Raw genomic sequence first — 24,884 nt, forward strand, 5'->3', positions numbered from 1 at the left:
ATGGTACAGTTTTTGGATGTCAATGTAATACTGAGGGACAATGTCCTAACTACTAGGCTTTATACGAAAGATACAGATCGTAATACCCTCTTACAGTTTGAGAGCTGTCACCCTAAGAACATGATACGGTCTTTGCCATTGAGTCAGATGATGAGAGCAAAACGAATTGTAGATGATCCGAATGATTTAGATACGTCCTTAGACCTCATGATCGCTAATTTTGCACAAAGGGGATACCCTAAACATTTACTATATACTCACAAAATGAAGATTAAAAGTATTTCGAGGGAAACATTGACTAAACCGTATAAACACATGAAAAGTAAAAGATTACCATTTATATCTACATATAATGTGTTGAGTGGCAGTATATCCAGCATTTTGAATAGACATTGGCCTATTATCAAAAATAGCTATAACCATATTTGTGAACTAAACAATCCACCCTTAATGTCTTACCGTAGATCTAAGAATCTACGGGACAACCTTGTCAGAACCAGAGTTGGTGAACAACAACTAAAAGGGACACAAGTGTTATTAAAGTCTTTAAGACCAGGTAATTTCCCATGCCATAGATGCATCAATTGCAATCTTATGCAGAGGGGTAATACTTTTGATCATCCTGTGACACATAAAGTATTTAAGATTAAACACCATGTAACTTGTGATACAGACTGGGTTATTTATGTACTTTGGTGCCCCTGCCATTTATTGTATGTAGGGGAAACTACATGTGATTTTAAAACAAGGTTGAATAACCATCGGTACTCAATAAGAAAAAAGAAAGGTGACTTACCTGTTGCAAAACATTTTACTGATCATGGCCATACTGAAAAGGATCTAAAATTTATGATCCTTGACCATATCCCTGTATCCTATAAGGGTGGTGATCGACATAAGGCACTACATAAATGTGAACTTCAATGGATATTCCAATTGAATACCTTGCGACCTAATGGGCTTAACGTTGAATTTAATGTAGCCAGAGTTGCTTCCTGAGACCGTTACCTCCTGTTGTGTCCGGACTTCTGGTGATGTTCTCCTCTCTAAGAAAAAATGTGTGATACATAAGTTTTTGACATGTTTTTAATAAAATAATTTTTCTATTATAGATAAACATGGGACTGCAGGACCACTTCAGATCAACTTTATTGATATTACGATAACCAATATTAGCTATATCTGTGATGGAAGGGTGGTTGAAATGTTCTCTTGCTCTATATGTCTGTTTCTCAGCATATTTGATTTTTTATTAGTTTCTTCCTTTCCCATGGCTGGGTGATATTTACGGCACATCTTTTCCCTTTCTTTTATGTTTATTATTTTAAAATAGTGAGTCCGTTACACGGGTACGGGTGATATGGTTGGGATCGCGTACACGATGTTGTGTGCGTTTCTTTCCACGAACCTGTTTGATGGAGACCGCCGCCCACGGAATGTGGTCGGGATCCCGTCTTCCTCGTGTGGATTCGACTTGTTTATTTATATATTACCATGAATGAGCTTTTTGTTACCCTAATTATGATGTGCGGTAAACTGCCTATTTCCATGCAGATACAAGATTTGGGTATATTTACCCTGTTTGTGCTGTGTAAAGACAAGATGAGCAAAAGATCTTTTTAGCTAACTCATATTTTTTATCTGTACTGTATGTAATGGCCTTTTCGGAGGATCGATATGTCTAAATTCTTGAAGCGATGTGTCATCTCCGGGTTATACGGATCGACCGCATATAATTGAATATTATGAGGACTTTGTTTACTAACGATCGGTATCCTAGTTACTATAGCGAGACGTCATATCCGGCCCGGACTGAGCCGGCGCATGCGCAGTGGAGCTGGACAGATACTGGCTATGAATGACAAGTGTTACACATCTTACAACAAGACCTGCGTTCTGATTGGTCAAGTGGTCGTGCAGTCTCTGAATCTCACCCAGCTGGTGAATATTGCGATTTAAAGAATGTTATATTTTCTTGCATGACAAATGTATGTTTTATGTTGTTTTTAACATCGACGTATTGTTTTCACTATTTGTATCGACTGATGTCGCTTCGATACTCTTTCTTTGTTGTATCACGTTATTTTGAGATGTTTATATCAACCTCATTATTCTAATGAGATTGATGACACTGATTGTATACACACTATATAAACCACTGAACTTGTATGTATCACTATGCTTGAGAAAGGTCCCAAGGTGGGACGGAAACGTTGCATTGCCATGTTGGCTCAATAAATTTCACCTTTTTTTCACCTTGATCATTGGAGTGCTGCTGAATTTTCTTTTTGGATATACGTATGGTCTTTGGATCGGGACTATCAGCTGGCACCCTTCATTTCTGGAAACTATATACTGAATTAGAGTGCTGCCGTTTTTTCTACTGGTGTATATATATCTATATATATATGGATAGTCACTTAAAAAAAGGAAAACATTTAAAAAATGGGTTTATAACAAAAATCTGACTGAAATACATTCCCTTTAACTATAACATAAAATAAATGTTAACAGTGGTTGTCTCATACTTACTGTCTATATATGCCAATGTACTGGTTGTATCTCCTTCACCTGGAAAACAAAATGCATTTTTAATGTTGTTACTGATAATACTGTTAAGATTGTGTACATGGAATTATAGTTATCCCTTACCTTAAAGGTAGTAGTCAGTTACTTTACAAATTATTTACATCTTCGACACTGGCATTAGTTGTTTGGCTTTGACTTTTTGAGTTGACAGGCATAGTGGGGTTGATCCCGCTCTAATAGTTAAGTCCAACTTTCTTTGAAAACGATATCAGAACCAAACAATTCCTTGTCTAGGCAGAAGTAATTGACTAGAGAACAATTTTATTATGTTATATGGGTAGTTATGTGCTTACTTTGTACCTTATTATGTTAGCCCCTTCAGGACTGAGCCTGTTTTAGCCTTCAGGACGAAGCCGATTTTTACAATCTGACATGGGTCACTTTTTGTGGTAATAACTTCGGAATGCTTTTACCTATCCAAGTAATTCTGAGACTGTTTTCTCATGACATATTGTACTTTATGTTAGTGAAAAAATTTGGTCAATAAATTCAATATTTATTTGTAAAAAAACACCAAGATTTAGGGAAAATTTGTAAAAATTTGCATTTTTTTAAATTGATATGTATCTACTTGTAAAACAGATAGTAATACCACACAATATAGTTACTAGTTTACATTTCCCATATGTCTACTTTATGTTTGCATCATTTTTTGAACATTCTTTTATCTTTCTAGGATGTTACAAGGCTTAGAAATTTAGCAGCAATTTCTCATATTTTCAAGAAAATTTCAAATGTTAAATACTTTTGTGTCAAAAAAGACAAAAGTATAATAGGTATGATACCTTTATTGGCTAACCATAAAAGTTCTATATGCAAGCTTTCAGAGCACAGAGGCCCCTTCTTCATTTGTAAACTGCCTGAAGAAGGGGCCTCTGTGCTCTGAAAGCTTGCATATAGAACTTTTATGGTTAGCCAATAAAGGTATCATACCTATTATACTTTTGTCTTTTTTGACACAAAAGTATTTAAAATTTCATATTGTCTCTGGCTAACACGGTACTACACTATTTTTTACTGTGCTTCAAGAAAATTTCAAAAGCCTATTTTTTCAGGGACCAGTTCAGTTCTGAAGTAGCTTTGAGGGCCTTATATATTAGAAAGTACCCATAAATCACCCCATTTTGAAAACTGCACCTCTCAAAGTATTCAAAACAGCATTCAGAAAGTGTTTTAACCCTTTAGGCATTTCACAGGAATTAAAGCAAAGTAGAGGTGAAATATACAAATTTCATTTTATTTTTTTTTGCCAACATTCAATTGTAATACATTTGTTTTCTGTACCACAGAAGGTTTTGCCCAAGAAATGCAACTCAATATTTATTGCCAAGATTCTGTAGTTTTTAGAAATATCCCACATGTGGCCCTAGTGCGCTAATGGACTGATACATAGGTCTCAGAAGCAAAGGAGCACCAAGTGGATTTTGGGGCCTCCTTTTTTTAGAATATATTTTAGGCACCATGTCAGGTTTGTTTGAAGAGGTCTTGTGGTGCCAAAACAGTAAAGAGCCCCCAAAAGTGACCCCATTTTGAAAACTACACCTATCAAGGAATTTATCTAGGGGTATAGTTGGCATTTTTAACCCACAGTTTTTTGCTAAATTTATTTGAATTAGTATGCGAAGATGAAAATCTACTTTTTTTCTGAAAAAACTTAGAAATTTTAGATTTTTACAAGGAATAAATTAGAAAAACAAACAAACAAACATATGTAAAGCAATTTCTTCTGATTATATCAATACCCCATATATGGTAATAAACTGCTGTTTTGACCCACAGCAGGGCTTAGAAGAGAAGGAGCACCATTTGGATTTTGGATTTCTGATTTTGCTGGAATAGTTTTTAGTCCTGTGTCGTGTTTGCAATGCACTGGAGGGACCAAAACAGTGGAAACCCCCCAAAAATGACCCCATTTTGGAAACTACTCCCCTCAAGGAATTTTTTCTAGCCGTAAAGTTAGCATTTTGACCCCACAGTTGTTTTGGTGAATTCATTGGAATTAGTCTGTAAAAGTATAAGTCTACTTTTTTTTCTGAAAAAATGTAGACATTTTTAATTTTTACAAAGAATAAAGGAGAAAAAGCACCCCAACATTTGTAAAAAAAATTCTCCCGATTACGTGAATATGCCATATGTGGTAATAAACTGCTGTTTGGACCCACAGCGGGGATTAGAAGGGAAGGAGCGCTATTTGGCTTTTGGAGCTTAAATTTAGCTGAAATGATTTTCGGATGTCATGTCGCATTTGCAGAGTCCCCGAGGGAACAAAACAGTGGAAGCCCCCCAAAAGTAACCCCATTTGGGAAACTACACCACTTAAGAAATCTATCTAGGAGTATAGTGAGCATTTAGACCCCACAGGTCTTTTGCAGAATTTATTAGAATTAGGCCGTGAAAATGAACATCCATACCATTTTTTGGTACATACAACTTTTTGAGCACTTTCTATTACAATTTTTGTCAGAGCCAAGGTGACTCAAAAACAGCGATTTTGACGTTTTAAATTCTTTATTTTTCACAGCGTTCACCGTGCGAGTTAAATAATGGTATATGGTAATATTTTGGACTTCTACAGACACAGCGATACCAATTTTGGGTATTTTTTTTACATTACTTTAGAGAAAAAATATGAAAAGGTTTTTTTTTTGGACTTTAAATATTTATTTAATTTTTTTCCACTAATAATAACTATTTACTTTTGTTTTTACACATTTTATTAGTCTCCCTAGGGGACTTGAACCAGCAATCAGTAGATAGCTGGTACATTACACTGCAATACTAATGTATTGTCGTATATTGTCATTTTTACAGGCTCGTGAGCCCACCCCATACATCACCCCCCACACCACGACATGCTATTAAGTCGTGGTTAGCGAAGGGTTTAATGCGCAGCGGATGCTGCAGAGTGAAAAAGAGCCCGTATAGAGGAGCCATTTTTTTCTTTCAAGTCTGCTTTATTTCAAAACCACAAGGAAAAGAATTCCTGAGATGAATTCACTTGATGCGGTTATGGCTCCAGAGGCAAGCACAGTGTGAACAAGCATCTACAAGCTATAAAGTTAAGTTGTGCTAGCGACATTGCACAACTTACTAAGGTGAGCTCTATTCTTATCAGCACTAATTGTTTTTTAGATCTGAACGTTATCACTAGAGATGAGCGAACTTATGATAAGTTCGGTTCGGCTGGTTCGCCAAATTTCTCGAAAAAGTTAGATTCGGACCGAACTAGTTCCAGGGATGTCGGGCTGGAAGTCAAGAGAGGGACGTGTCACCGTTGCCTTGGTGACGCGTCCCTCTTTCGGCATCCAGCCCGACCTCCCTGGATGACGCGGCAGTCCATGTGGCCGCTGCAGCCTGGGATTGGCCTGTGATTGGCTGTAGCCTGTGATTGGCCTGTGATTGGCTGCAGCGGTCACTTGGACTGAATCGTCATCCCGGGAGGTCGGACTGGAGGAAGAAACACGGAGTTATCGGTAAGTAGGAACTTCTATTTTTTTTTACACGTTGATGTATATTGTGATCGGAAGTCACTGTCCAGGGTGCTGAAACAGTTACTGCCGATCGCTTAACTCTTTCAGCACCCTGCACAGTGACTATCTCGTGACGTCGCGTACCGGAAAATCAGTGACTCATAAGCCGGGTTCGGTCAAAACGTGTTCGGCCGAACCCGGTGAAGTTCGGATTCGCTGCGAACCGAACTTTTCACGATGTTCGGACCGAAACCGGGTTCGGTTTTCCCGGTTCGATCATCTCTAGTTATCACCTTAGAGGAGCGCCGTTCTCTCTTTTTTGTCTTTTTTCAAGAATACTGCAATACTAATGTATTGTCGTATATTGTCATTTTTACAGGCTCGTGAGCCCACCCCATACATCACCCCCCACACCACGACATGCTATTAAGTCATGGTGCGCGAAGGGTTTAATGCGCAGCGGATGGTGCAGAGTGAAAAAAGAGAATTTTCCGCCAATATGCCATTTAGTGCACTATATGTTATGCCCAGTTTGTGCCACAGAAGACAAATACCTCATAAAATATTAACCGGGTTCTCCCAGGTATGGCGATGCCAGATCGGTTGACATAAACTGCTGTTTGGTTGCGCTGTAGGGCTTAGAAGGGAGGGAGCGCCATTTGGCTTTAGGGAGCGCAGATTTTGCTTGGTAGTAGTTCTGTTTGGCGTTTTGCTGGTATTTCAGTTTATAATGTGGGGGCATATGTAAGCTGGGCAGAGTACATCAGGGGCATAAGAAGAGGGTATAATAATGGGGTAAATAAATAATATTCCGCAGATATGTGGCCTGTGTCGCACTGATTAATGGCGCCCGATCTTATCCGCTTTTGGAACACTGCACATTTTGCATCGCCATATTCTGGGAGCCAGAACTATTTTATTTTTTCACCACCGGAGCTGTGTGAGGGCTTATTTTTTGCGAGACAATCTTTAGTTTTCATTGGTACCATTTTGGTGTACATACAATTTTTTTTATCACTTTTTATTCCATTTTTCGGCAAGCAAGGTGACCAAAAACCATCAATTCTGACAATGTTTTTTTTTTTCTTACAGCCTCACCCTGGGCTATAAATGAACATTTTACTTTATTGTGCGGGTCGGTACGATTACGGCGATACCATACGTATATAGTTTTTATATGTTTTGCAGCGTTTGTGCAATAAAATCACTTATTTATAAAAATCAATTATTTTTTGTGTCACCATATTCTGAGAACCATAACTTATTATTTTTCAGTCAAAAAAGCTGTGTAAGAGCTTGTTTTTTGTGGGACGGGTTGTAGTTTTTATTGGTACTATTTGGGCATACATGCAACTTTTTGATCACCTTTTATTGTATAGTTTGGGAGGGCTGGTGACCAAAAAAATTGTGATTCTGGCATTGTTTTTTGTTTATTTTATTTGCAGTGTTCACCGTGCGGGAAAAATAATATTATAGTTTTATAGTTGGGGTCATTATGAACACGGTGATACAAAATATGTGTACTTTTTTTTTACGTGTTCATTTTTTTCCTATAATAAAAGACTTATTATAGGAAGAAAAACAGTTCTTGTTTATGTCACTTATAACTTTTGTTTTACACTTTTTGAAAACATTTTTATTATCTTTTTTTTACTTTTTTTACTTGTCCCACTAGTGGACATTTAGACTTGTAGCTCTGATCGCTGCTAGAATACATTACACTACCTACGTTTTGTAATGTGTTATAACTGTCATTGTGACGTGACAGTCACACTAACAGGAAGCCTATGACGACCAGCCTCCAGCTGGTCCACATAGGCTTCTGTACATGGCAGCCTGGAAGCCATTGTCTGGCATCCGGTTGCCATGGGGGCTGCTGATCTGCGCTAAACACCTTAGATGCAGCGATCGCAATCGACCGCCGCATTTAAGGGGTTAACTGCTGAAATCAGCGGCGATGGACCGCTGATCGGCAACAGGCAATGCAGGGCAGACACCCTGCGCAGTTAACCGCCACTGCGATGTAGCGCTGCGCGGTGGTTAACTGTCAAAGCACAGACGTAACTGCACGTCAAGGTGCGCAAAGTTACTGCACACTTTGACGTGCACTAACGGCAAGTTGCGGGAAGGAGTTAAGTTAAAAGGAACCTGTCATGTCCAATCTGCAAGCATTGTGTTATAGAGAAGGAAGAGCTGAACAGGATGATACATAGTTTTGTGGGAAAAAGTTCAGGGTAATCTGTAATTTGTTATAAATTCCTGCTCACAGTGGGCTAAAGAGTCCAATGGGCGATCACAATCATTAATTTGCAGCATTCCCTGCATATGCTTACAGAAATTGCTGCCAATCACTGAGTAAGACTACCCACTGGACTCTTTAGCCCAGAGTGAGCAGGAATTTATATTAAAAAAATGACAGGTTAGGCCCTATTCACATCACATTTTTGCCATACGTTTAGGGTGTGCACTAGGAAAGCTCTCAACATGCACGCTAAACATGTCAATAGAACTCAATTAGCCCGACAAAGGCCAAAAGGACTTTTGGCCTCAGTCAGGCTGGTATACATTGGTCTAACTTTTTTTTTCAATTCTGTAATAGCGTAGCAAACTAAAAAAAGAATATCAAGCATGATGGATTTTTTTTTAACATGGTAGCCTATTGGTGATATACACCGCATTCCAAATTATTATGAAATTTTATTTTTCGCTGATTTTCCTAAATAGTCTATGCAAATGACAGTCAGTATAATCTTCAAGCCATCAACCATTGGAGTATAATGCAAATTTTATTGAACAAATCTCCTAATGATAACAGATTTTTTTTAGAAGTAAAAAACTCAAAATGCACTTTTTCAAATTATTATGCACAACAGAGATCAAAACATTTTAAAGGTTGTAAAGAGAACTAAAATGGTAATTTGTTGAATTTGCAGCAAAAGGAGGTCATATTTACAGAAATCAAAAGCTCTTTCAATCAAAAAAACTTAACAGGCAAAGTTACATGTTAACATAGGACCCCTTCTTTGATATCACCTTCACAATTCTTGCATCCATTGAATTTGTGAGTATTTGGACAGTTTCTGCTTGAATATCTTTGCAGGATGTCAGAATAGCCTCCCAGTGCTTCTGTTTTGATGTGAACTGCCTCCCACCCTCATAGATATTTTGCTTGAGGATGATCCAAAGCTTCTCAATAGGGTTGAGGTCAGGGGAACATGGGGGCCACACCATGAGTTTCTCTCCTTTTATGCCCATAGCAGCCAATGACACAGAGGTATTCTTTGCAGCATGAGATGGTGCATTGTCATGCATGAAGATAATTTTGCTACGGAAGGCACGGTTCTTCTTTTTGTACCAAGGAAGAACGTGGTCAGTCATAAACTCTACGTACTTTGCAGAGGTCATTTTCACACCGTCAGGGACCCTAAAGGGGCCTACCAGCTCCCTCCCCATGATTCCAGGCCAAAACATGACTCCGCCACCTCCTTGCTGACGTCGCAGTTTTGTTCGGACATGGTGGCCATTCACCAATCATCCACAACTCCATCCATCTGGACCATCCAGGGTTGCACGGCACTCATCAGTAAACAACACGGTTTGAAAATTAGTCTTCATGTATTTCTGAGCCCACTGCAACCGTTTCTGCTTGTGAGCATTGTTTAGGGGTGGCCGAATAATAGCTTTATGCACACTTGCAAACCTCTGGAGGCTCCTACACCTTGAGGTTCGTGGGACTCCAGAGGCACCAGCGGCTTCAAATACCTGTTTGCTGCTTTGCAATGGCATTTTAGCAGCTGCTCTTCTAATCCTATTAATTTGTCTGGCAGAAACCTTCCTCATTATGCCTTTATCTGAACAAACTTGTCTGTGCTCCGAATCAGCCACAAATTTTTTCACAGTACGATGATCACGCTTAAGTTTTCTTGAAATATCCAATGTTTTCATACCTTGTCCAAGGTATTGCACTATTTCACGATTTTCGGCAGCAGAGATCCTTTTTCTTTCCCATATTGCTTGAAACCTGTTGCCTGCTTAATAATGTGGAACGTCCTTCTTAAGTAGTTTTCCTTTGATTGGGCACACCTGGCAAACTAATTATCACAGGTGTCTGAGATTGATTACAATGATCCAAAGAGCCCTAAGACACAATACCATCCATGAGTTTAATTGAAAAACTAATAATTAAATGTTTATGACACTTAAATCCAATGTGCATAATAATTTGGAACACGGTGTATACCTCTGCATGGCATACATCACAGGCATTTATTAAATGTATCATGAGTTTTCAATAGCTTTTCATGACGTACTTGTTAAATGGAATTCTATAATAGCCTATTGGTGATGGATGCCTGTGGCAGGCGCCTAACAGTAGGGTAGTGTTTAGCGTATATATCCAAAAAAGCTAATAATATTTACATTAATAGGATACCATAATAGGCTGTAGGTGATGAATGCCACTTTCAGACATCTGTCACAGCCTGCGTTTAATGTATACGTCGGGAACGGGGCCTTATTCTGAATCATCTCCCACAAAACTATACATCAGTCTGCCCAGCTCCTCCTGCTATATTTCATATTGCCCAGATTGGACAGCATACTTGACATGACAGACTACCTTTAAATCTTCTACAGTATTTTGCTTAACAGGTCTTGAGTTTGCAACATTTCTGCACCAGAGAACTGGCGGAGAAATGTTGCAAATGGCCCAAAAGTTGCAAAAATTGTGCCTTCTTGGCCATTTCCCCCGCTTTTGCCACAAGTGGCCAGAACTTAGCGAAAAGGATTATGCCCACCCGCAGACCGACACATTTACTATAATTTGCTACAGAAACTGCTGTAAATTATAGCGAAAAAGTTCACCAGCTCCTGACTGGTATAAATTTTATTCAGTATTGATCAGACAACCGAAGATTCAACAAATTTATTAAGGGGCGTGTGTCTCCTTAATAAATTTAGCGCATTTTACTTCAGCTTGTTTTTTATTAAGACTGGCGCAGCCTTAATAGCCCATAAAGTTACATGCTGTCATGACACATAACATTTATCAATATATTTGCTCCTTTTCTTGGAGCAATTGACTCTAAAATAGTCTCTAATTCGCTGTGTGACATATTTAATAGAGCCTTTTGCACCAGCATTCAAAGTTATTTGCGCCACGTACGTCAGTTTATATAAGTGGAGTGAAAAGTAGGCATGGCTTCCTGCTTGGTTAAGATTTAGACACTTTTATGCAATGAACATTTTTTTAAAATTTGCAAAAAGGTTGCAAATGAGAAAAAACAGTTGCATCTCTACTCAACACAGACATTGGCATCACAAAAGTGCCATCATTTTAGTCAGTGTGAAAGTTAATGGCAATGCTGTATGTTTACAGATTTATCAAAGAGAGCACAAGCAGTCATCAATTTGTCACAACACATTTCAATAAATTAGCTGAGATTTTACTTTGACGTTGGCTAAAATAATGCCACTTTTGTTAAATGTGGATCTAATGTCAGTTGCACACGACCGAGTGACACACGAGCCGTTTTTCCCAACATCTGAGTGGCACTTGATAGTTTTCAAAGACCCATTCCCTTTTAGCGGGTGAATCGGGTCCGTGAAAATTAACCTGACTCCCCGATCCGTGTAAAGACAGGACATATCCTAACTTTTTACGGTTCACGGATGGGACCCAGCCAGCGCACACGGTCGTGTGCATTAGGTCTAAGTTTTTATGGGGACAGTGAAGTACAGATAGACCCAAAAACAGCTGCTTCATAAAAATTAAGCACACAACTTCATATTACATATTACATCATTATCTATTCTGTTTTTTTGATTGTAGAAACTCTATATTATTGTTGTATGCTGTTCTAAAAAACAGCACAAAATTTGAACACATTATATTTAGCAATCAAATCAAGGTTCAATTTGCTAAGTAATGGAAACCAATGTTCTCGGGTATTAAAAAGATACGATGCTATTAAAATAAGAAAATGCACTGCTGAGAGATACAGATAACATGTCCCCTTCTGATTTATGTCAGGTACTAGGTAGGCAATGGTACTTGTGAGGATCCAGATGACCAAATATATAGATATTTCCACAATTTTTACACATCTGTTACTATTCAAGTCAAGTAGGCTTTGTGTTTGGTGATATGAATCCTCAAAAGATCTTTATGACAACATTGCACCTGACAGAAATCAGAATTGGACATATTGGGGCAGATTTACTAATAGGTCTGCTTCTAGAATGTTTTGAAAATACGCCGCAATTTAGTACATTTTGGCACATTTTATTTTAGAACAGATGTTCCGAAAAGGCGGTGGGTAATACTCCAATAGTGACCACAAAATTTCAAGATGACCTCTATTTCATCTTAAAGGCTAGGGCTCCACGATAACATGGTGTCGCTCACGAGCTGTGGTTGAATCACTGTATTAACTCAAAAAACATTGCAAGGAACTTTATGACCTTTTTATGTTTCATTGGAAGAAAAAAAAACACTTAAAGAGGCTCTGTCACCAGATTTTGCAACCCCTATCTGCTATTGCAGCAGATAGGCGCTGCAATGTAGATTACAGTAACGTTTTTATTTTTAAAAAACGAGCATTTTTGGCCAAGTTATGACCATTTTCGTATTTATGCAAATGAGGCTTGCAAAAGTACAACTGGGCGTGTTGAAAAGTAAAAGTACAACTGGGCGTGTATTATGTGCGTACATCGGGGCGTGTTTACTACTTTTACTAGCTGGGCGTTGTGTATAGAAGTGTCATCCACTTCTCTTCACAATGCCCAGCTTCTGGCAGTGCAGATCTGTGACGTCACTCACAGGTCCTGCATCGTGTCGGCACCAGAGGCTACAGATGATTCTGCAGCAGCATCGGCGTTTGCAGGTAAGTCGATGTAGCTACTTACCTGCAAATGCTGATGCTGCTGCAGAATCAACTGTAGCCTCTGGTGCCGACACGATGCAGGACCTGTGAGTGACGTCACAGATCTGCACTGCCAGAAGCAGTAAAAGTAGTAAACACGCCCCGATGTTAGCACATAATACACGCCCAGTTGTACTTTTACTTTTCAACACGCCCAGTTGTACTTTTGCAAGCCTCATTTGCATAAATACGAAAATGGCCATAACTTGGCCAAAAATGCTCGTTTTTTAAAAATAAAACCGTTACTGTAATCTACATTGCAGCGCCTATCTGCTGCAATAGCAGATAGGGGTTGCAAAATCTGGTGACAGAGCCTCTTTAAGTCGCAGCCTAAGTTGTGGTGTGTTAGCTACAATTTTACCACAATACCATGTATCTGTGAAGGTCTAGCATACAGAGATGTTACAAAAGAGATGAGAAAAAAGTTCTTAAAATATATTAGCAATGAAAGAGTAACTAAGCCCTTTCTTAGGTATAATGATTCAATCACATAAAGGTGAGAGCCATTACTGCCAGTGTGGAGCATTTTGAAATATTTCTAGAGGTGCCTGGCCTACCAAAATTCTGGGTGATACATTAAATACATAAGAGTTAAAGAAATTAATATTTGCTGGTTTTGTGTTCCATTTGTCTAAAAATATATTTTGTTTACAGAATATTTCAACCAAAAATGTAAAAATGGCAATTTATCAATGAATCAGAAGTTAGAACAATTAAAAAAAAAATAGAGTACATCTAGAAGAGGGAAATATTTTTTAAAACAAGTTATCCCAATATAAGCTTTCAGTTTTACACCTTGTTTACATACAGTTTAAAGAAGTTGTCCCATCAAAGACATTCTCATATCTCTAGAGCATGTCCAATTGGCAGGGGTCCGACAACTGTGATCACTAGGAAAGCGATGTGCTACTCTGTCTGCTATCAACTCTGCTTATTCATTGCTGCTGCATGAATAGGCCATTTACTATAAAAAGAAACAGCAGAGCGGAGCTGACAGCAGACGAAGCAATGCTGCCACTTAGTTCTAGCGATAGGCAAGGGTCATAGTGGCTGTGTCACTGCTAATCGGTAGCATGTTCTAGTGATATGTTACCAAACTCTTGGATGGCACAACCTCTTTATAAAAATGGTGATTATGTGTGAATACAAGCAAATAGGAATTTTCTTTGTTTATTATAAAGAATTCTTAAAATCTCTGCATTGTCCTCCTCACACCCTATTTCTGGAAATAATTATCACATTCCATCAAACTCTGCCCCAACATTAAAGATGTCAAAAAGATCTAAAAGTTGGCTTCTAATATCTACCAAACCCTAGCAGATCATTTTCATACTGCTTCAAATACAACTGTAGATAAACTGATGTTTTCACATGGCTGCACAGAATTATACAGCTTAAAATAGGCTATAGTGACCAAGGCCAAATAATATGAGCTCTCTGTATGATTACGTTGGGCTGTTTTTTTTACTAATCTTCCTCTCTAAACTTTTCTGGCAAACAATTCTGTTAGTTGTAAGCACTCATATGTTTTCTATGGCTTCACCTGCATTCAGACTGTAAAGAGACCAACCCTGTACCTGCTGAATCATACAGCAAATCCCATCCAGAAATGTCAATATCATAATAAAAAAAAAAAATCTATATGCGTTTAGAGATTGTTTTTAAAAAAATATGCTAAAGAAAGTGATGTATGTGAGCATTATCACAAAGCTCATACATGAAGGTCATCTATACTACTGGCTGAGTTTCTCTGCTTTAGGCTCTGTTCAGACTTCCATTAGTACGTTTACTATGCTTTTTGACGGCCAAAATACCATAGTATAGTGTTTTATTCTTTCCACTAAAATAATAATAATAAAATTAAAAAAAACTCCAGTACCTGTTATAACTCAATGTAATCTTTTCCATCTTTGCTTCTATAAAAAGTTATCCATGATACCAGTGTAGTATATCACAGGGTGTCCCTCTGCTGGGTGTCCATTTTCCTACAGCGCTTCCCCAAGGGAAATTAAACATTTCATGGTGCCCAATGAAATCAATGGGGCATCTATGTAATGATGGATATGCTAGGTCCCCCAGAGTGAGAGACGCCCTTTGTATTAACTCTCCTCTCTGGTAAGGTTCGTTAAAGGGAAACTCCCTTCTAAGAATTCCCTAATAGGGTATTAAAAAAATAATACTTGTTTATAAACCAGATTGGACTGATAGCTTTTATTTAGGGTTTCACCATCCATATTAGCACTACTGGGATTAGTTATTGTATTAATGTTGAAGTCATAGCATGATTTTGTGTGTTCTTCAACATAAATGGGCAATAAATATGATATTAATTTTCACAATACTACATGCTAATACTAATGGTTCCCTGATCTCACTTTAAAATACTTTGGAAAATATCATCATTCATTCTCCTTCTGCTATTCACTTGCTCAAAAGGTGAATACAATACTTACATCTAGAAATCTGACAATAGTCCCAGGGTATTCTGGGATTATCTGTATAACACCAAGGTCCATGAGCATCATTGTCAGGGTTTCTGCAGTAATTTTTTTCAAGTATGGAAACATCTGGCTCCCGGAATGTATGCCTATGATATAACAAAGAGTACCTAGTTCGTGAAAAGTTACTTAATTGCAGCAATTAATAAAACTATATATATATATTTCTGCAGCAAGGTATTTTACAAATTCTTAGCACAAATTATATTGTGTTAAAATCCATATATTATCATAGCCATGTACAAATAAAATAAGCTAAAAAGAATAATCATTTACATGAATTCAAATATAATTTTACTCGGTTTAAAATTTTGAGTTCTAATACATGGAAAATATAATAATTTCAAACCTTCGTACGTCAACCATATTTTTCTCCCACATGGCACATGGAAGCCTGAATCGAGTTCTAGATATAGTCCCTTTGTAGGTGATGCCATTGCCATAGTAGCACTCTGAAAATACCAAATATATATTTAAGCAAAGAAAATCAGAAAAAACAGAGGCTGCCACAAATTCCCACCCAAAGGCAAACAGTAAAGACTCAGTAGCAGCTGCTCCAGTGGTTTGTACTTTACACAAAAGAAAAGAGAAAAAGCTTTACAACTAAAACCAAACAAGTCTTTGATTAAAAAGGAGACCAAAAGGCTGAATAAATATACAAATGGATTAAAGTTCTTTTTATTATAATGGAAAAAAAAGCCATCTGGAAAAGAAAAATCTTGTTCTGTAGTGATTTGTATACAACAGTTTGATATGTAGGGAGGAGAAGCTTTAAGTAAATCCTGTAGGAGTTATGTCACAAAAAGTGTTGAAAATAAATTTTGCAAGTATTCTTATAATTTGCCATGTAGAGTAATATTAAACCACTCCATTTCATAATGATTAGCTTAAAAATACTGCACGGTACTAGTCATGTGAAATATCAATGGTATCAGAACGAAGATTACAATAACCCAAGCCTAAACAACATTAACGGGGTTGTCTGTGATGAGACAAACCCTTTCAATTAATTTTCCTGCTGATTCCATGCTCAAGGTCCATACTCCTACAAAACATAGTTGCCAAATTCTATATAAGTCAAGGTAACCAACCTAACATACATGAGTGTGGAGAATGCTAGTTCTAAATACTCATGGCTTACGAATATAGTAAGACAAGTCAACAATGCTTCCTCTTAGTGAACTAATGTTGTACTGTCTAGTCGTAAATCCTATATTCATTAGCATTTGGTAAATGTATCACTATGTCTCATTGATCAACCTTTCTTCACCTCTTCTCCTTTTTACTCTGCAGCACTGCCCTTTATTGTCCATGTTGACGCATGTCTCTCATCATAGGCATATTAACATTCACTTCAAAAATGCTTCTGTTTCCTCTCCTAAACAAAATATACTGAATATTTCTATCCAACTCATTCTTCAATGGTCATCCAAGTCCTAGATCACCACAGTAATTCAATCCTGATGTTGCATCAAAATTTGGAACCAACCACCAACCATTGATGATTTTTTTTTATTATTATTATTATTATTATTATTATTATTAGGCTTCAGTGGGCACAATTTTTAGGTATTTACAAAGAAACCTGCTCAGATGTATCAGGGTTTAGTTTGGCAATGCAGAGGAGTTTGTCATTTTGGTTAATAACTTGCTAGCTATTGTTTTCATAGAATTGCAGAATAGTCTACTGAAATACTTTGGCTCAGAAAGTGATCACAGTGCACAGAAGAAATAGTTCAATGACCAAAGCAGATCTTCTATACGTGTACATTGATGAAAATGTATTGTATAACATGCTGGATACTTAAATGAGTTATTTTTTTTTAGACAAAACCAAGGAGTATACATTTTTTTTCCACATTAGTAAAGTAGTTGAAGTGATATGTGCCAAAATTATTAAAGATTCTTTTTGGCGCAGATTACACCAAAATCTGCTTTAAACTGCTTTGTAAATTAGGGCCTTTGTTTTTAGCTCCTGTCAGCATAGTAGTATGTAAACGGTTTTCTCCTCTCCATAAGTTACTTGTGGGGGTCAGACCTCTGGAGTCGCCATTAATAGAACAAAGGGGCCACAACACTAGTAAAGGACAGCACCCCATTTGGATTTTTTTCCCCTGCACAGTGCAACTCCCCACTTGTAGGGAAAACTGTAATTCCCTGGTGTAATAAATACTAAAAGGACTGTGGCTTCTTAGTTCTGGTCATTGTGTAGGTCCCTTCAGTCGGCGCCCACTGATCAGTATATAGTTATTTTTTTATCCACTGCTCTCAGGTTCTACCTTCTACTAGAGTTAAAGAGGCTCTGTCACCAGATTTTGCAACCCCTATCTGCTATTGCAGCAGATAGGCGCTGCAATGTAGATTACAGTAACGTTTTTATTTTTAAAAAACGAGCATTTTTGGCCAAGTTATGACCATTTTTGTAGTTATGCAAATGAGGCTTGCAAAAATCCAAGTGGGTGTGTTTAAAAGTAAAAGTCCAAGTGGGCGTGTATTAGGTGCGTACATCGGGGCGTTTTTAATACTTTTACTAGCTGGGCACTGTGAAGAGAAGTAACATCCTCTTCTCTTCAGAACGCCCAGCTTCTGACAGTGCAGATCTGTGACGTCACTCACAGGTCCTGCATCGTGACGGCCACATCGGCACCAGAGGCTACAGTTGATTCTGCAGCAGCATCAGCGTTTGCAGGTAAGATCGACTTACCTGCAAACGCTGATGCTGCTGCAGAATCAACTGTAGCCTCTGGTGCCGATGTGGCCGTCACGATGCAGGACCTGTGAGTGACGTCACAGATCTGCACTGTCACAAGCTGGGCGTTCTGAAGAGAAGAGGATGTTACTTCTCATCAGAGCGCCCAGCTAGTGAAAGTATTAAAAACGCCCCGATGTACGCACATAATACACGCCCACTTGGACTTTTACTTTTAAACACACCCACTTGGACTTTTGCAAGCCTCATTTGCATAATTACAAAAATGGTCATAACTTGGCCAAAAATGCTCGTTTTTTAAAAATAAAAACGTTACTGTAATCTACATTGCAGCGCCTATCTGCTGCAATAGCAGATAGGGGTTGCAAAATCTGGTGACAGAGCCTCTTTAAGTAAAAATCCTAATCAGATACAAATAAATATATTGCTTCCTTCTGTTGTTTTCCGGGTAATAAATTACTTCACATAGTCTATTGCATCACAGTCACACATTCAGATCTCATGCTTGTCATATTTACTGTGACCTCCCTCACGCTCATCAAACTCAAGCCTCCAGCTAAAACGAGCTACTGGGATCGTAAATGCAGCAAAAAAATAGCATTTAGTTTAATCATCTATTAATTTTTTGTATGTTCTTCTAAGGCTGGATTCACATGAAAGAAACATAAGTGCCGGATCCGCCAGATTGACTTTTTTAGGTTTTGTCAGGTTTCCTTCATTGGTGTCCGTCGTTTTACTGGAAAAAAATAGCGCAGCATGCTGCACCATTTCTTCAGGCATTTTTGTCTGGAAATGTGACGTAGGCTACTAAAAGAGCTTCCGATGCAGATGTGAATAGAGCCTTAAAAAGCAGGGCTTAGTAAACTAGTAGAATTGTAATGTGTATATATATATATATATATATATATATATATATACATATATATATTATATATATATATACATATACATATATATATATATATATATATATATATATATATATATATATATATATATATATATATATACGTACATATATATATATATATATATACATACATACATGCATACTTATTTATATATACCCATAAATTTTTATTTTTAAGTTTAATTTATCAGTGTAATGGCTTACGTTTTGCGGGGCGAGTTGTAATTTTTTTGGAAGCTAAGGTTACTGAAAAACAGCAATTTTGGTGGTTTTAATTTTTTTATGCCATTTATCCTGCGTGTTAAATAACATTGTATTGTAATAGTTTGGACTTTTTACGGATTTAGCAATCCCAGTTTTTTAACATTAGTCTAAGAAAAAAAATGTGAAAAGGTTTTTTTTCACTTTTTTTAATATTTTTTTTATACATTAAATAAACTTTATTTAACTGTTTTTAACTTTTTTTTTCTAGTCCCCCTAGAGGACTTGAACCAGCGATCCACTATATACTGCAATACTAATATATTGCAGTATATCGCAATTTTGACAGGCTCCTATTAAAGGGTAACTTAACGTTTAACAAACTTCTGACATGTCATAGTGACATGTCAGAAGTTTTGATTGGTGGGGGTCCGAGCACTGTGACCCCCACCAATCGCTAGAATGAAGCTGCCTCTCTGAGGGGTGGCGGCGCCACTGAAACCAGCCATTGCCACCCCCTCCTGCACTAATTGTACCAGCGCCTTACAATGATGCTCATTGGCAGGGCAGAATGACTTGCCCTGTCAATCAGCATCTTTCGATTGTTGATAGACGCTGATTGGCGGGGCAAGTCATTCTGTTACGACGCTAGTGGCATGATGACGTAATCGCACCACTACCGTTATTGAAAGGTGCTGATTGGCGGGGTAAGTCATTCTGCCCTGCCAATCAGCGCCTTTCAACGATGCAAGCGGCACGATTACATCATCGTGTCGCTTGCATCGTTCAGCCTAAGCAGACCTGCTGAGAAGAGAGCAGGTCTGCATTGACACAGGACAGCACAGGAACAGGATCAATGTGAGTATGTAAAGTTGTTTTTTTCATTAAAAAGTGTGCGTCACATTATCTGCAAGAGGGGAGGGCTATATGTTGGGCACAATCTATAGAGGGGGCTATATCTAGGGGACTATCTACACTGGGGGGCTATATGTAGGGAACTATATACAGGGGGACTATGTGAGGCACTATATACAGGGGCTATATGTGGGCCACTATATACAGGGGGCTATATGTGGGGCACTATATACAGGGGGCTATACGTGAGACAGTATATAGAGGGGGGCTATATGTGGGCCACTATTTTCAGGGGGGAAATATGTGGGCATTATTTACAGGGGGGCTATATGTGGGCCACTATATACAGAGGGGCTATATGTAGCCCACTATCTAAAGGGGGCTATATGTAGGGCACTATGTACAGGGGGTCTATATGTGGAGCACAGTATACAGGGGGCTATATGTGGGCCACTATCTACAGAGGGGCTATATGTAGGGCATCATCTACAGGAAAGCTATATACAGGGGCACTATCTACAGGTGGATCTATGGGGGGCACTATCGACAGTGGGCTCTATGGGGGCACTATATACAGCGAGCACTGTGTGTGTGAGACAGTGTATGGTGCTATTATAATCAGGGACAATGTATGGTGCTATTATAATTAGATATGCAGTGTATGGCACTATTATATTTATATTTATGGCGTAGTGTGTGGCATCATGAGAATTTTATCTTCGTTTATAGGTGCAGAAATGTTTGAAAAGTGAGACGCTGAAGACATCTGAGAGGCAAACTGCAGAAATGGAGAAATGGGCCGTGGCCGGGAGAAGTCGTCATAGAGGTCTGGAATGGATGGAGAAGAAAAGAGAAAAAGAACAACTAGAATCTGAGATAGTCACCGGTGAGTCACTTAATGTAAATGTTTATTCTGCCTCTAATAAGTAATGTAGTCACTGTATGATCTGCAGCGAGATGATGGGTGGTATGATTTTTTTTCTCGTTTTTTTGTGAAACAGCAACTCCCAGCATATCCATGCCATTGTTCGGTCCATGCTGGGAACTGTAGTTTTACACCGTACAAAGCTATACGGCAGGGTTTGCACTAAATTGAGCTGTATTTGTGTTGGTGTTGTATTTATGTGCTGAGCTTGGTCCTGGTGCTGTATCTATGTAGTGAGATTGGTTCTGATGCTGTATATATGTACTGGGTTTGGTTCTGGAGCTGTATATCTGTACTGAGCTTGGTTCTGGCATTGTATTTATGTACTGAGCTTTGTTCTGGGGTCGTATATATGTACTGAACTTGGTTCTGGAGCTGTATATATGTACTGAGCTTTGTTCTGGTGCTGTATATATGTACTGAGCTTTGTTCTGGTGTTGTATATATGTACTGAGCTTGGTTCTGGTGCTGTATATATGTACTGAGCTTTGTTCTGGTGTTGTATATATGTACTGAGCTTTGTTCTGGTGCTGTATATATGTACTGAGCTTTGTTCTGGTGTTGTATATATGTACTGAGCTTGGTTCTGGTGCTATATAAATGTATTGAGCTAGGTTCTGGAGCCGTATATGTAAGATCTTAGTTCTGGAGCCATAATTATATAGAATATATTTATAATAACAAAATTGCAGGGCAGATAGAATTGTTTTCAATTTATTGTATATTTAATGGGAACCTGTCAGGTAGTTTTAACCCCTTGAACGGCCACCATGCGGTAATACATGACCTGACAATATTTCCAAACATTTCCTTGTATGTTTTTTTCAGATGCAGCAAAATCTATAAAATCAACTTTTATAATGACGCACACTATATGCTAATTACTCATTAAAGGGTCATGGGGCGATGCTGCTATCCTGAAGAATCACATAGTCCTGCCTCTAAACAAACCTTTCCATGTTTGGTTGACATCCCCCTGGCTGTTATACATCACTTCCAGTCTCCTCCAACTTCTCGGATGCACCATTGCCTAGTACTACTTGGGCACGCACCGTGCAGCGAGGTGTATTCTGCCCGGCTGCACAGCGCTTGCCAGTACAAGTCAACGGCGCATCCGCAAGAGTTAAAGAAGGCTGCTAGTGATTTAGAACAGCCAGGGGGATGTCAATCAAAATCTGGGGGGCGCCATTTAAATTTTCACCTCAGGCAGCAGAAAAGCTAGAATCGGCCCTGCCCCCATCAATCGCTAAAACGAAGCAGCTGAAGTGCTCGTGTGAGCGCTCAGCCACTTTGTGTCTGTTCGGCTTTTTCCGGAAATGAATGTATCGGAGTACGGACTCAATAGAAAGTCTATAAGCCCATACACCGATACATTTATTTCCGGAAAAAGCCGAACAGACACGAAGCATCTGAGCGCTCACACGAGTGATTCAGCTGCTTAGTTTTAGCGATTGGTGGGGGTCTCAGTGTTTGGACCTCAACCTAGGGGCCTTTGTGTCATGGGGGCTAATGGGCTGTCGAAGATGGCCACCACCTTCTTTCTAACACCTTAAATGCCGTGGTCGCGATTGACCATGACATCGGAAGGGGTCAATGGCCTGGAATCAAAGTGATGTCGGATTCCCCCAGTTGCAGTGAGCTGTCGGCTGTACACCCGTTAAGCATGGAGTGCGCTCAGCCCGTGAGCATGCTCCATACTTCCCTATAACCGCTACCACATACATGAACATGGTATGTGATTAAGGGGTTAATATAATACATTGTAATACTCCTGTAGGCATATAGCCATGTCCAACCTATTGGCTTCCTATGATTGAATTCCAGGGGCAGACACAGGGTTACAGAAAAAGCATCCTCCCTAAGTATAACCACTTAGATGCTGCGGTCACCATTGAGGGGTTAAATAGTCAGAATCTGAGCAACCTCTAATCACGGCTGATGCAGCGGCATGACCGCTGTTTATTACAACTGACACCTTCTGTTGATGGGGCAGGCTCAGTTCCTGTGCCCGTATCTTGTGCTGTACATTTATGGCAATGTGCAGAACCTACCGTCAGCGCTATAAATTTACGGTACGTTGTAACATCAACTAATAAGGTTAATAATAGTATTTGACATATGTATTTGTCAAGTTTGTTATATATTTGAACTGGAGCTTCAAGTAAGGGTAGTTTACAGAAAATATGAAAGAATTGCAAACAAAACTATTCTCTATTATATTTTTACCAGACAGAGAACTGCAGTAGTTCCTTAATTTGTTATCTTATCTTTTTTTAATCTAACAATGATGTTTGACATTATTTATGTTGTGAAACAGTTTAGTGTTATATACTGTATGTTATATTAATTGTTAAAACTGTTACATTGTACATAACATATGAAGAATGACAATGGAAAGGTTCAGTTACCTTGATTATTAAAGACTTCACATTTTGATATTTGTGAACAGTGACCAATACGAACATTTGGATCTGTTGTGAAGCACCATGGGTACTCTGATCCATCAGGATTTCGGCAGTAATTTTCACTCAGATCCCTAAAAGAGGTTTAACATATAGAAATGTATTATTTTCCTGACTATGGTATAAATATATCAACAAATGTATTTTATTTTTAGTAACCGGAGAACAAAAAGTCTATATTAAAAACCAAGCAGATATAGTTTTTTAAAATATGTAATATATTTTTATCAAAACAATATTTCGGAATACCATTTCACCTTAATTAGATTACAAAGTCAGCCCAAGAACAAAACCCTACCATAACATTTTATACTCAATAGATCCAAGCATGCATATTTATTACTATAGGATATGGAGTCTGGCACCTGCTTATCTCCTTGTGGAACAAAGGACTGGGCAAAAATTCAACATATCCATTCTTTGCATTGGGCTACACTATACACATTCGATTGTCTGAAGTGATGTACAGCTTTATTCCCCTTAGTATATAAATTATTTATTGCTTGGTAATAGTACAGTAAACACATTTGCTATGTTGTGTTTATATTACTCTTATTCTATAGCCCTGTGCACAGATTTAAATCGCTTATATCAGTCCCTGTCTCCCAAAACAACTCACCATCTAATTTCCGTATTTCAGACACTTTCCCTATTTTAGACGCTTTCACAGTATGACTTTTATTATTATAGACCCAGCGTTATTGTTTTTTTCTGCACTGTTAAAAATGTGCGTGTTACACATAAGCGAAGAACTGCTTTCAATACGGCAATTACCACTCATGTAAACTGCAAAGGAGCAATTTCAGTGTTTTTTTTTTTTTTTAATACCAAAAGTAGGTTTATGTCATACAATACTGTTATTTGTGTGCCATTGTGAAGAATAGTTTTTTTTTTGTTTTTTTTTAAAATAAAAATGAAAGAATCAAAGAACAATCTACATGTCAAAGATTAATTGCAGTATCCTTGCTTCAAAGAATCAAAGATATAAACAAGACAGTTAGGTTGAAATGCTGTGGATGGATGTTATGTAATCTATGTATAACATCTACTAATGCAACGCCAGTATCATTTTCTACAAAGTAATGATGTGATAAGAGATTTGGAGATTAAAAAACGTAATTGTGTTCATATGTCAGAATCTATAAATCATTTTAAGTATTTCTGGTAATTCACAAGGTAAAATAACTCAGAGAGGCCCGGGAAAGAAAAAAAAAAAAAATTGAAATCTTCATGCTTACAACCATCAATAAAGAAAAAAAACGGAAGGTTGCAGAAGGTGCTAGATGTTGTGAGAAGCATACCACAATGTTCTGCTTTATATTGTAAGAGCAGACAAACATT

The 24,884-nt window shown here is 38.1% G+C and overlaps 1 protein-coding gene across 1 annotated transcript in view; it reads right to left on the reverse strand.

Annotated features, from left to right (window-relative positions):
* The window catches only part of HGF (hepatocyte growth factor), a 125,512-nt gene that overhangs the window by 35,212 nt on the left and 65,416 nt on the right, over positions 1 to 24,884 (reverse strand). The window contains exons 9-12 of the mRNA XM_075855074.1: positions 23,490 to 23,617; positions 15,830 to 15,932; positions 15,436 to 15,569; positions 2,533 to 2,571 (exon numbers count right to left, since the gene is read on the reverse strand). Of these exons, the coding sequence (XP_075711189.1) occupies positions 2,533 to 2,571; positions 15,436 to 15,569; positions 15,830 to 15,932; positions 23,490 to 23,617 (404 nt within the window). The remainder of the gene's footprint in view (positions 1 to 2,532; positions 2,572 to 15,435; positions 15,570 to 15,829; positions 15,933 to 23,489; positions 23,618 to 24,884) is intronic.

This window comes from Rhinoderma darwinii, chromosome 3 (assembly GCF_050947455.1).
Source record: "Rhinoderma darwinii isolate aRhiDar2 chromosome 3, aRhiDar2.hap1, whole genome shotgun sequence".
Lineage (NCBI taxonomy): Eukaryota > Metazoa > Chordata > Amphibia > Anura > Rhinodermatidae > Rhinoderma > Rhinoderma darwinii.